Here is a 13,748-nt window from a genome sequence, read left to right as displayed (position 1 = left end):
GTTATTTCTGCTTTACTTTTGCCTTTCAATTACAATTATTAAGAGATCAGTTGTTTATAGTTAACTTTGTGGTGGTAGGCTATTTATGAATGTAACTAAAATTGAATATTAGAACTATGTTATTTATCCTTCAGTTTACTTCATGCGCTGCTTCGGATGATATTGTCAGAGCCTTAGTGGTATGAAAAGAAAGGACTATAAATAACTCCTTTATCAAGTCCAACTCCTGAAAACTATATCTCTGTCAAGACCATTTTGGAAGGGATTATCTGAATTTATCAATCCTTTGTCTGCTTGGAAGTAGGTGTTAACTTTTGCCCAGAGCTGTTTGCCCAGAGGTAGTATGCCACACACAAGGTCTCTTTAGTCAAGGCAGTGTTTATTATGTTTTGGGCTGGGTAATTATTTGTTGTTGGAAGCTGCCCTGTGCATTATAGCCTGTTTAGAGTGTCCCTGGCCTTTGCCCACTAGATGCTGGTAGTACCCCTTCTCCAATTGTGATGACCAGAAATCACCAGTTGTACACTGGGGGCAAACACACCCCTTCCCCACCCGCCAGTTTTTCTCACCACCTCCCATTGAAAATTACTGAGTCCAGGGTCAAGGCCTTGAGAGGACAGTAGGAGCCCAGCCTTTTGTGAAGGTGGCTGAGGGTGACATTTACTGAGGGTCTGCAGTCTCCCTGGCCTACAGGAATGCCATCCCTCAGCAAAGAGGTCAAGTATTAAACATTACATTGCTATGAAGTTTATGTTTTGTACAGTTTTAAAAGTGTCAATTTAATTTAATGCTAATAATTTTAACTCCTCTGCTGTTAAGTTTATTTTGCAAGTGTTGACTTTTTCTTTATTCTGATGTGTATAGCTAATCTGCCTTATCATGTGATATCACAGCTTTATTATATTGTTTGTTTTCCTTAGGTCTGGCTCTTTCCGTATTGTTCGATTGGTCTTATTCTTTGTCATTCCACTTTGTTATACATTCTTACACAGAGAATATTATAGAATTCATAGCATTAAATAGATGACATGGAAAATAAACGTACTTTATCATTTTCAGTTCATGTGTATATTTATACATTCTCATCATGTTGGAGCACTTGAGGTTTTGAATAGAAGAGATACAAGATTCTTGATGTTTTTATTTTCCTTGCTTGTTTAACCATTTACAATTGTCTCCCACCCTCCATAGTACAGGGAATGCAGACTTGTAAGGAAATCCTTATACACTCTCTTGCTTTCCATTTTCTTTACATTGTGCTTTTCTGCTTCCTCTCCAGGGATAGGATCCGTGACTGTTGTCAGGGGAAGCTAGTCTGATTTCTTACCCATCAGCTCAAGATTCATCATTGTAGATTACATCCTTGTGTGCTCATTTAAAACCTTAAGCACTGGTTTTCCAAAAGAGCAATTTTATTGTGGGATGAGTTCTCTAATGTTAATTGGAAAGCAGAATGTGTATCTATATATTCATTTATTATCTTATTTATATATATATAATTTAAAGACTTTTATTTGAAATAATATAATGATTTTTTTCAAATATGAGGACATGTACCATAAAAAGTTTGCTCCTGAAAAGCAAATAACCAGAATATATTAGCTGTATTTTGTGGATGAATCTTACTGGTATAGGAAACTTAAGTTGACAGAATGAAATCCACTTAGAAAGTATCCTATTGAAAAATATTTTACAGGCTTTAGCAGTAACTGTTTACTTCTCTTGTTTTCGGCAGACTTTTCTTCACAAGAATTAGAAATTTTCATATGCTCCTTTTCCTCCTCCTGGCTTCAGATGTTTGTTGCAGAGGCAGTCTTTAAGAAGTTGTGTTTGCAGAGTTCCATCAGTGTTTCCTCTGAACCTCTCTCTCTCCAGAAAATGGTAAGCACTGTCATTCAATGCCTTTTAATGTCTAAGAACTGAGATCATACATTCAATTATAAAATATCTTCAGTGATTTCTAAAGAGTGGACAAAGCATACTAATTCATTTTCTACCTCAAAAATAATTAGTGAATAGAAACTTCAGTTACTTTTAAGAATAATTCAGGGGGCCCGGCACTGTGGTATGGTAGGCTGAGCCTCCTCCTGCATCCCATATGGGCACCAGTTCGTGTCCTGGCTGTTTCTCTTCCAATCCAACTCTGCTTATGGCCTGGGAAAGCAGTGAAGCTGACATGAGTGCTTGGGCCTCTGCACCCACTAGGGAGATCTGGAAGAAGTTTCTAGCCCCTGGCTTTGAACAGGCTCAGCTCCGGCCGTTCTGGCCATTTGGGGAGTGAACCAGCAAGTGGAAGATCTCTCTCTGTCTCTCCCTCTTTTCTGTTTGTAACTATCTCGAAAATAACAACCTTTAAAAATAAACAACCTTTTAAAAAAAAGAAGTAATTCAGGGTTGGAAACAGCAAAATCATATAAGAATCTTTGTTTCCTAATCATTTGCCACAGTACATATGATTATTTTAGAAAGAACTAAATAAAAAGTTCTACGTGGAATTTAATGGTATTTATAAAGCAAAATTTGCAAACAGTGCTGTCTTATATGTATGTCTTACACATAGACAGATGTGAGTTACAGTTCTAAGGCTTTCCACTTTTATCTTGGCTATCTTATTATTAGTATCTGATATCTCCAGCAGTTTCTGCAGCAAATGAGAAATATGTTTGTTTATTGGTCAGATTAGGCAAATTCTGTTTTGCGGTATCCTTTGCTTTTAAGGATATTTTCATTATTTATTTTGTTTATTCTAGATTTATGTTCTGAAGAAAGGCAATATCAAAATGGGAATGACAAAATACCAGTTGTACATAAATTATAAATATAAAAATATGCAAAATGAATCATAGTGGGCCTAAGACTAATCAAAAGAACTTTCTTAAATGAGCATCAGCATTGAACTAAAAAAAAAAAGTATTTGCAGGAAGATATTTTTCTTTTTGTCCACATGGTATAGATTCAGTAACATGGAACTAGCTGCTTCCTTAATATTTTACCACATTCAAACAAGTTAGAATACCAACTATGGGATGAAACTGAGAAACTAAAACCAAATTCAATAGTGAAATGAATCAAGCACTTTCTTTTTACTGATTTCTTTGTAGTTGAGAAGGCAATATATTATTTTGCAACAGGTATATTCCTATTTGCCAGCTTTGGGAAAAACTGGTATTGTGCATGGAACTGGAAAGATGCAGATACCAAAGAAAATAGGACAGCGGCCTTGCCTTGAGTCTCAGAGAGCCTTACTTATGTTGAATGGTGCTAAACAGAAGCAAATCGAAGGGCTTCCAGAATTACCGTAAGTGATGCTTATGTTCCACTTGTGCTAGGTTTTGGAGTCTAGTTTTTTCCTGACACATTTCTTCAACTTTATGTTTACCTGTGGTACTGTCTGGAGTATACTGATTAGAAGAAAATTCAGTTTTAGACCCAAGAATACACATAGTTAACATTTTTACTACTATAATTCAAAGTGCATGCTGATTTTCTAAAAAGAGTAAATGTTTCCCGAAAGAAGTAAAACTGTTCATTAAGTTACTGTGTTACATAATATTTTGCTCTATTATGTGAATTACTACTTTTCAATAATGTCTGAGATTTCAGAATGCATGGTAAATTGTTAGAATAATTTCACCCAAATGAGAATCCTCCTCTTAAAGTGTGCTGTATAGAAAGCTCGAATGTCCTATGAAAGGAAGAAAAAATAAGTTCAGAACATGAAGACAGGAATGGGGCACAGAGGCCTGCTTTCTGATCTTAGTTTTCTGCTTTGTTTTCTCTGCTGAATATGGCTTACTTGGACTCTTATCTGTTTACCCCACATTCTATATTTATGAACTTCTCACAGGGCAGTTGGGTATGTAAGTCTGATAAAATGAAATTCATACCTTAAACTTTGTTTCTATACAATTGACAGATTTTAAAATACATTTTAAATTATTTATTATATGTAATAATTTAATGATGTCAAATAAGACTGAGTAAAAGCATTTAAATGAAACAGGAGATTTTTAAAAAATGCCATCTAATGTATGCTGGTATGCCTTGCTGGAAAACAAGCTTTCCTTATTTCTTTCTTTACTTTCAGAGAGCGAAATCTTGCTAAATGTTCCTCATCATTAAAAAAAATGAAAAAGAAGTCAGAAGGAGAACTGTCATGTTCTAAGGAGAATTGCCCCTCTTTAGTTACAAAGATGAATTTTCACAAGACTAATCTAAAAGGTATTCCAAGTCTCTAAATTAATTTATGCTAAGAACTTTTCATGGTTGTAGTCAGTACTTGCAAATGTCATACACTTGCCCTGATGAACAGTTGAACTTACATATTGGACTTGGTCCAGGACATACCTTACTGGATAGCATATTATTTTCTTGAATTGTCATTTATACAAAGAATGTAATCGTTTAATATCTGGTAAATTGGAGTATTCCTCCCTTTCTTTTCTGTCCCTGCCTTTCCAAATACTAAACACTGTATAGCACTCATTGAGCTCATTCCAGACTTGCCCGCCTTACTTTTCTATTCCACCTCAACCTGTGCTGCTTCCAGTCAGTGTCTTCTGATTTGAAAGTATAATTCTGTCTTCATCGCGTTCAGTCCTAGACATTCTGTGAACAAAGAATGAAGAGTAGGCTATGTTACATAGCTGTGTTAGGCATATGGGCTCTTTTCTTCCAGGCATTGAGCCCAGACTATGAAATGTGTTTGGCTTTTGGTTCTAACTATACTGGAACCCGAGCACCTAATCGATGGAATAACAAGAATAGTGTTGTAATAATTCACTCTGGCGCCTCTTTTACTTTGCCACCTCTTAACTTGAAAATATAAATTATCCTCCAAGAGGCTGTACCTGGCCAAAATAAAATGCTGAGTCTCTCTTGTTTATGAGCTGTATCACGCTTCTAATACAAATATTAACATCATGTAATCCCATGGAAAATAGCAGTGGTGAAGCTCTTACCTTTCAACATGATATAAGTTCATAAGTGTGCACAAATTCAAAATAACTGTCTATTTGGCTCAAAATATGAAAAATGTATTAGATGAGAATTCAGATATTAACTTCACAAATCAGTGTCCTTTTTCTTTGTTTTATTGTTGCACAAAATGAATATGAATGACTTTAGACTAAACAGCATAAGGAACTGAGAGAGAGGAAGAGAACTGAGAAATAGAGAAAAACTTCAAAAGCTTTGCTATGCATGTAAAAGAAATGTTTTGGTAGAAGGTACAGAGATTATCTGTAAAAATGTGCTACTTAGTATTTTCTAGCGAGAAAAAAATTGATTCACTATTTCATCTTGGTTTTTAAGCAATCACAGATTTTTTTTAAAATTCCCTTTACATCAAAGTGTCACTCATCTTATTAATTTGGGTATAACAGAGATGGATATAGATAATTCTAGCCAGTAGGTACTAATTGCATCTCTCCTGGCAAAAACCTTACCATTTTATTTGTAACTTTTGTTCAGCTTTAAATGGTACGGGTGATTTTTTTTTTTTTTCCATGGAGAGAGAGAGATGAGGGGTGGGGGGAGTGTGTGTGTGTGTGTGTGTGTGTGGTGTGTTTATATTAAGATTCCTCCATTTCTCCCTCTCTGAGCTGCTGTAGCCAAGCCAGACAGCCTATTGAGAAGCAGCAAACCATCTGTTAATGGATTTGAAGTTCTGAATTATCCTTGAGTGTGTAGAGGCACTCGTGCTTAGCCAGAAACATTCATTTGAATTAAGCTATAAATGCAGTATAAAAAAGAGCCATACATTTAACGTAGGTTCATGAATAAATTTAAGAGAGGGCAATTGCACTCTAAACTTTTATTGCTCAAAACCCAGTATTTTTGGTGTGCTGTGATCATTTGGGGGTTTTATAGCAGTATTGAAGCTTTAAACCTTGAACTAGGGGGAGACAATGCCTGTATTAAACCTTTTGCCGTAGAATTTCACTACTGAATTGCTGATAAAACAGAAGCCCTGTGGAGTGGCGTTGTTCCCTTCCACCACTACCCTTCTTTTTTTAATGCAAGAAATGTTTAAACTAGTCAAAAGGAAAACTCAATAAATAATTTTCTGGCATGGGGCCAGATCTCTTAGTTCATGCCCTTTGATTATTTTCTTTAGTTGATATCTTGTCTTCTCTGGAATAATCTATTAATTTTTTATGGCAGGAGAAACAGCCCTGCATAGAGCTTGCATAAATAACCAAGTGGAGAAATTGATTCTTCTTCTCTCTTTGCCAGGAATAGACATCAATGTTAAAGGTAAGTTCTAAATCTTCATGATGTAATCCACTGTCTTAAAATTTGTGATATTAAATAGTTTTATGTCACATTAAGAGAAATAGTTTGAGTTAATTTTCCTAGGAAATCTTTAAAATTTTGACATTAGCAAAATCAAGAAATGAATCATATTATTTATAGCTAATGACACAGAACCATTTTTGTGTCCATATTTTGATCACATCCAAATATTAATATTTAAAAATTGTCTATATAATTTTTCTTAAAAGTAGAAATATGGATTACACATTAGGCATTTTTATCAAAGTTTTTTTTTTTTAATATGGAATACTTAGGAAGTCAGGCCGATAAGAGAAATAGAACATCAGTACTTTACTACCAGAAGTCTTACTTCTGCTGTTTTAAAACTTGCCTTGATTTCTAATTTAGACAATGCTGGCTGGACGCCTTTGCATGAAGCCTGTAACTATGGCAACACAGTGTGTGTCCAGGAAATTTTGCAACGTTGTCCAGAGGTAGATCTGCTCACTCAAGTGGACGGGGTGACTCCTTTGCATGATGCACTGTCAAACGGACATGTAGAAATTGGCAAGCTGCTACTACAGCATGGGGGTGAGTGCATTTATGCTAAATGGGTTTTGATAAATTATCCAGTTTTTTGATGAATCCCCCTGAGAGATAGCGTTTTACATTTAAATCTGTAAGATAAGATGCCTTTATTTCCTGTTACTGAAAATTAAAAATAAAAATTTTCCTAGAATACAAACACCTTTTCTTAGTAGAGGTGAAAGCCTTTGCATAATATATATTTATTTATGTATGTATTATTAACCCTGTTTAGCTTCATGTATAAGAGTATATTTTTGAATGGGTGTGCTGGTTTTAAGTATTAATCCCTTTATTTCAAGTGTGTAATGTCTTTGTGAACCAGTCATTTCTGAGAGCTTATTAATAGATAGATGTAAATGTTCAATTGTGATTACTAGGATTTCTTCACTCTTGTTTTCTAACTCAATCTTATGAGTCGTTTCTTTACAGACTATAAAAAATGATATTCTAGAATATTTTTCTTCATTCACATTTTGCAGTCAGTTTAAGTTCAGGTAGGAGGATTTTTCCAGTGGTAATATAACTGTTGTGCAGGAGTTTTGTGAAAGAACTAACTTAAGCTTAATATTTATCTACTGCTGTTTCTGCTGATTTTTTATCTTGGCTTCCACTAAACCCCTTTGTTTTCCATGACATTCTTCTTATATCTGACCTGAATAACATAAATTTTACATCAAAATGTTTGAAACAGACTTGAGGTTTAAAAAAGAAAGACAAAAGAAAACTGATGACTAGCTTATAGGACAAAGATGTGTATAAATTTCTTGTTGCTTTTATTGGTACTGATTGTAACTTGGAATTTTACATGATTTTATCCCATAATTAAAGCATTCGATTGTGCATACAAACAAAAAGCATGTTTTCTTTCAATGTCTTGTTTACTCTGTTCCTGTCTGCTGAAGGTAGTGTAGCATGTGGCATGGCAGCCCAGGACAGTTGCTTATTTATGAGCTTCTCCTGCCCCCTAAAGGCCTTCGTGTGTCTGTTGTCCTGACACGGTTTCATAATCAGTATGTTTTGCAGTTCCTGCCTTCTTTTTTTTTTATTATTGTATGCTTACTAAATCATAATGTTCTGCTTCCTAAGTGTTTTATTTTTCTACTCACCTGTGTACTTGACATTCAAGCCAGTGTTTGGTCTTGACTTTATATGGGTCTAAATGATGTTAGGGCCGTTATTGTATTAAGTCCGGTTCTTCAATACAGTATGGCATTATACCAACCATGGTGAATTTTTCTAGAGCCCCCAGTGAAGAATATAAATAAATGAGTTCCTTGTCCTAGGAGAGAAAATCTGTTTGTACTTGCATTTATCAAGGTATATGGGCAGTTGTACAGACTATCTGCCTTAGTCACATTCTGGATTTGGACTTGTCAATTGGTTTGAAGTTATCATTGTAGTAACTACATTTATCTACTCATTATGAGTTACTCACTCTTGAGAGCAATGATTTTTAAGAATGTATTTACATCTCCAAAAATGTTTACTTTTGGTATTCTGCATCCGTAATTTTTTTAACAGTTACTTAGATTTTTTTTTTTTAAGATTAATTCATGTATTTCTTGAAAGGTAGAGTAATCTATGCCACAACACCAGGCTGGAAATAAACGTAATTTTGATTCAGAATTCTGTTTTTTCCATAAATTATGCTATCAGTAGTTAATCTTTATATACATTGTGTATCTTGGCTACTGTATATGTCTGACTAGAGTCTCCATTAAAAGTTTCTGCAGTTACAGTCTCTTCTCTGACAGTATCTTCTCTGTTACAGTGGTAATACCTCCTGATGATGTCTGTTAGTACTAAACCTTTATATCCAGTGTAACATTTTTATTGCCAGGTGTATAAGTAGTTGTAAGACCTCACTGACAAAGGTACAGAGTACTCCTATCCTTTGCAGTGTGTTTTGCCCCCTCACATCAGATCCTTATACTACCTAGGTGATAAACTCTCCAGTGCTTTCCAAGTAAGTGGTTAAATGGCTTTAACTAGGACAGATGGATGGGATCTGAGTTTGATCCAGAAGAATTAACACTTGATTTTTTGTGAATCAGTTACCTACACTAAAAATTGAACATAAGCACAAGGGTGAAGGGGAAAATGTATTCTATCTCTGCACAGGCCTTTACATTCTCTGCACTGCCAGAATCACTTCTCAGCAGTGGAAAGGGGCACCACTTTTTCCTCTTGGAGATGTTCTGAGAAGACACTTACCTAGAATTTGTGATCCATTTGTTGTTAATTCCTTCTGGGAACACTGAAATTCTGTTTTAACGTGGCAGTTGATGAAGTTCTATAAAAACTTTTCTCCTTTATTGTCATAAATATTTATTTAAGGCATATACTTTTAGGCAAACCTCTTTGGGCAATTAACTAGAATTTTTCTTTTTTAATGCACCTATATTCAGCAGTCAATATGTATAGCCAGTTAATTATGTCAACATGAGTTAGTACAAAATATGATTGTTAACAGAACCCTGATGTTTTGGGGGTTGGATGGGGATCAGGAAAACCACTATTATGCTGCTCACATAAAAATGTTTTACCATTTTGCATTTTGTTTTTTATAGGCCCTGTGCTTTTACAGCAGAGGAACTCTAAGGGGGAGTTGCCCTTGGATTATGTGGTATCACCTCAAATCAAAGAAGAGCTGTTTGCTATGACAAAGATAGAGGATACAGTGGAGAACTTCCATGCACAAGCAGAGAAACATTTTTACCACCAGCAGCTTGAATTTGGTTCATTTTTACTTAGTAGAATGTTGTTAAACTTCTGTTCAATTTTTGATTTATCCTCAGAGTTCATTTTAGCTTTCAAAGGGTTAACTCATCTTAATGAACTGCTTATGGCTTGTAAAAGTTACAAAGAAACCCCCAGTGCTCATACTGACTGGTTATTAGATCTCTATGCTAGAAATATAAAGACATTGCAGAAGCTCCCAACTATTCTTAAGGAACTTCCTGAGAATTTGAAAGTGTGTCCTGGAGTACACACCGAGGCCTTATTGGTGACCTTGGAAATGATGTGTCGATCAGTCACTGAGTTTTCATGATGATGCCAAAAAGTATGAGTCAATGTTCTAAACCTGTTCAGTTTGCTTTGTCATCCTTTATGGGCTTCATAGCGTATTACCCAATAATTTATTTATTGACAGACTTTACAGACAGCTTTGCTAAATTTTAACAGCACTTGAAGCACTTCTGCAAAACTATAGTATGGGCTTCTTTTTCAGTATGTGAGATTTGACCCAAAAGTCAAAATAGTTTTGTTTGATACACTGCTTTCATTAATCTTTTTTTGTTCTGAAAGTGATATTATTTATCTATTTATATTGTATATGTACAAAAATTAATTTAATTTTTTTTTTTTTTCAAATCAAAATGTAATGTCTGTCCTCTTCTAAGGTGATTTAGATCTTAGAATCATGGCAAGGATACTCATACAAATGTGCACCTTTAAATATGTAGTTCCCTGTTTTCTTCTCTTTAGGTGGTTGGACTAAAATATACATTTTAGTTTTGTGTGTTTCTAAAATAAACATTTCTAAAATTTATAAATAACACTCTTTTGGCTTTTAAATACATAGAATATGCAAATTCTTGACAATTCAGTCACTTGATCTTTTTAGTTTTCATAGTTGACATACAAAATATATTACTGCTTCATGTAACCAGTGTTCTGTAAGTGAAAACATTCTGCATAATACATTTTATTAAATATTAAGATTAAAAGTGGCATCTAAGTAATAGATTTGGGATTATCTGAAGTCATAGTGTGTGGTATAAATTTAGAGGGTAGTAATGCTTCAATTCGCGGTTTTTTTTCCCTAATGGCAGTTTGTAGTATTACTAAAAGAAAGTTGTGGGGGGGGGGGGGTGGGGGTGGATCTCAACTACTTTTGAAATTGGAGTTGCTTCACTAGTGGGATTAAGTTACATTGTGATACAGCTGGAAAAGAAACATTAAAATTTCTAAATAACTTTTATATAACCAAAGTGATGATATTACAGCAATTAATCTAAAGAAGCACACTTAAGTTTTATCTTAAAAATAGATCTTTCAACAAGATACAAATGCTCAGCGTCTTATTACTAGATTAGATTTATAATCTGATATACATTAGTATATCTGATATAATCTGATATACCTGTTTGCCTGTTTTTAAATGTTACTTTTTACACATACTGTCAAAGATATTAGTTGCTTCTGTTTAGCTTTCAAATTTGACTCCATGCAAATCCCTTTTTATTTATTTGATCTGCCAAAGTATTAAAGAAAAAATGATTTATTGGAAACTATGTGAAGGATTTTAAAATACTCAGAGGGAGTAAAATACATCCCCAGAAAATGAATAAGAACATTTTCAATCCCAAGACATCTGGGATAATTGCTTGGTAAAATAATTTAAATTTAAGAACATAGGCTTTGACATCAGACACGGTTTCAAATCTTGTCCAGATTCTTAATAACTAAATTACAAGTGAATCCTCTTCTGAGCTTTGGTTTTCTTGCAAGTCTGATGGCAATAAAACCATGTATACTTGTCGTGATAGTATTGTTAGCTAATCACACTGTGTGACACTTAATAGTGCTTTTTCTATTTCTTACCTCTTTTGCTTATAATGAACCATCTAAACAAAAGGCAAAGATAGTAATTTCTTTAGTTGGTATAATTCTAAAGCATTGTGAGTTGTGGTTTAACAATGTTCAGATAAAAGTATTGCTAAATTAGATACTTACTAAATAAGTATGTTTAGTTGTTATTAGCATTAATATCTCATAACTGTTGTATGAGAACATACAGTATAAAACACTCAAATGCCACTGAGGTCTGTACCTTTAAGAAGGTATCATTGTAGTTTTGCAATTCCTCAGAATTCCAACTGGGCATACATAGATTGCTATGTTCTGTTGCCTAGTTAACAATACCAGTATGAGTATGGATTTAAACCTGCGAGGAAAAACCAGAGTATTCCAATAGTATTGGAAAGTGTCAGTCTTCTTCCTTAACATTTTATTATAGAAACCATAATAATTGCCTTAAATGAATATTAGAAGTAGAAGAAATTCTAAGTAAGTAAATATAATTCAGAGTCTGAGTCCCAGCATTTCTGCTGGAGACTTCTCGAAGTTGCAACTGAAGTCAAGGCTGAATAATGCTATTCGTCATACTCTGCCAGGTTTGGCATCATGGTTCCATGTAATTGTTTAGGGACAAGATGCCTAGTAGAGCCCTTGTTACAATATAAATAAAGCCTGGAAGGAGATGTCTGAGTTGTTAAGATACAGCTTTCCCCCATGCAATATTTATGGGCCATTCTATCTTAGAAAGGATCTCTTCAAAGTTAGAGTTTTTGTATGTTAATTCTTAATTTCCCTAGCAGAAAAGAATGACCCAAGTATAAACATTCTCTGCCATTTCTCTAACTCCAAGGTGAATAGAAAAACATTTCTCTCGTATAAATCATACATGAAAGAAATCATTCTAAATTAATTTTTTCTTGAATAACTACTTAGTAGTAGGTGCTATATTTGATAGGGATTGACTGTTCAAAGGAGAAAGACATTCAGTCTGGGAAGGTAAATTAGGCTTAAGTAATTTTTAGTTTTATTGTTTATGGTATCCACTGTTGGAAAGAAATTCGGTCTTAGATGGTTCTTAAATTTGCAGTAATAATTGACTTCTGGTTTTTGAATCTGAATTAATCAAATAGTTTACTCCTATTGTTCTATAGTAGATAAAATGTGGGCTGTGCTTTTTTGCTCTTAGTAAACAAATACCCAGTCTTAAATAAAGATAAGTGCATTAATGCTAAGATACTTTTATATAGAGTACAGAAAATGTGTGCTACTTTTCTCTATGCTGTTATAGAAACTTAAATTAAACGAATACCTTCACATGAACAAAATTATTGGTGGAATATGCAATCCTTATGCCTTCATACACCTTTCCAGGTAAGTGATGAACTTGATGAGAGCCTGTCATTGTTGCTCCTTAATCAGTAGAAAGGGGTCATCTTTGAGTGACACGAGGCACTCCTTCCCTCAGGCATTTATCACGTACCTTCCACGCCAATCGCACCTCCTGCTGACGTGGAGCTTGCAAAAACTTGGAACGATAATTGTTTTTATAACAAATGTGGATTGAGTTAGAAAGGTCAGAAATGGCATTATTGGAATTAGGCTGTGCCTGGTGATGTCAAAACTGGATACATGGAATAGTTAACTAGTCCTTGTAAATCAAATTATGTTATCAAAAAATTCATCTTGTAGGTTAAAATGAATTGTGATGGGAGGATGTACTTTGGTGGCTGTTTGCTCTGATACAGATTTAGAGATTTTTAGGTTTAAAATTAATTAGAAGAAGGTATAGTATGTTTTACTTGATTCCAAGCATAGAGCTTTCAGGATACTGCAAATTCTACTCAAGGAAATAAACATCTCAAGATATTTCTATCAATCTTAGTCATTAGATGTTTAAAAACAGTTGGCAGTCTTCAATAAATGCTGACCTTACAAGAACATCCAAAATAAGTTTCACTCATGCATCTCAGTTTGTGAAAGCGCCAAGCAACATAAACCCATACCCATCTTTGTTTCTTGAGATACCTGAATTTATGTGACTTGTTTGAGTGGGAAAGAAAAACATTCTGCTAAATTGTTTGGAAAAGAGATTTGTTATATTTACCAGAAAATCAAATGATTAGCTTTTATCATGGAAGAATCTCCTGTTTGGGAATATTTTTGTAATATAGGCTGTTTGCATTATTTCGTATATTTGAATTCATTTATGATAGGTCTTTTTTTCTTAGCTTAAGTATATAGTTTTAGTACACTTAACACTGTTTCAAAAAGAAAAAAGGAAGTATCACTCAGCAGTTGACACAAATGGCTTTTTAAAA

General features: G+C 34.2%; 1 protein-coding gene across 2 annotated transcripts in view; it reads left to right on the top strand.

Moving 5' to 3' along the window:
* The window catches only part of SLF1 (SMC5-SMC6 complex localization factor 1), an 80,363-nt gene extending 69,969 nt beyond the window's left edge, over window positions 1-10,394 (top strand). For both annotated transcript variants that reach the window (XM_062212411.1, XM_062212410.1), the window contains 6 exons: window positions 1,736-1,881; window positions 3,132-3,298; window positions 4,088-4,221; window positions 6,166-6,258; window positions 6,667-6,849; window positions 9,417-10,394. In XM_062212411.1, coding sequence (XP_062068395.1) covers window positions 1,736-1,881; window positions 3,132-3,298; window positions 4,088-4,221; window positions 6,166-6,258; window positions 6,667-6,849; window positions 9,417-9,898 — 1,205 coding nt within the window. In that variant the 3' untranslated portion in view covers window positions 9,899-10,394. The remainder of the gene's footprint in view (window positions 1-1,735; window positions 1,882-3,131; window positions 3,299-4,087; window positions 4,222-6,165; window positions 6,259-6,666; window positions 6,850-9,416) is intronic.
* Window positions 10,395-13,748: the final 3,354 nt, after the last annotated feature.

Source organism: Lepus europaeus, chromosome 15 (genome assembly GCF_033115175.1).
Source record: "Lepus europaeus isolate LE1 chromosome 15, mLepTim1.pri, whole genome shotgun sequence".
NCBI classification, from domain to species: Eukaryota; Metazoa; Chordata; class Mammalia; order Lagomorpha; family Leporidae; genus Lepus; species Lepus europaeus.
Note: the sequence above shows the minus strand (reverse complement) of the source record. Positions and strands in the feature narration are given on the sequence as shown.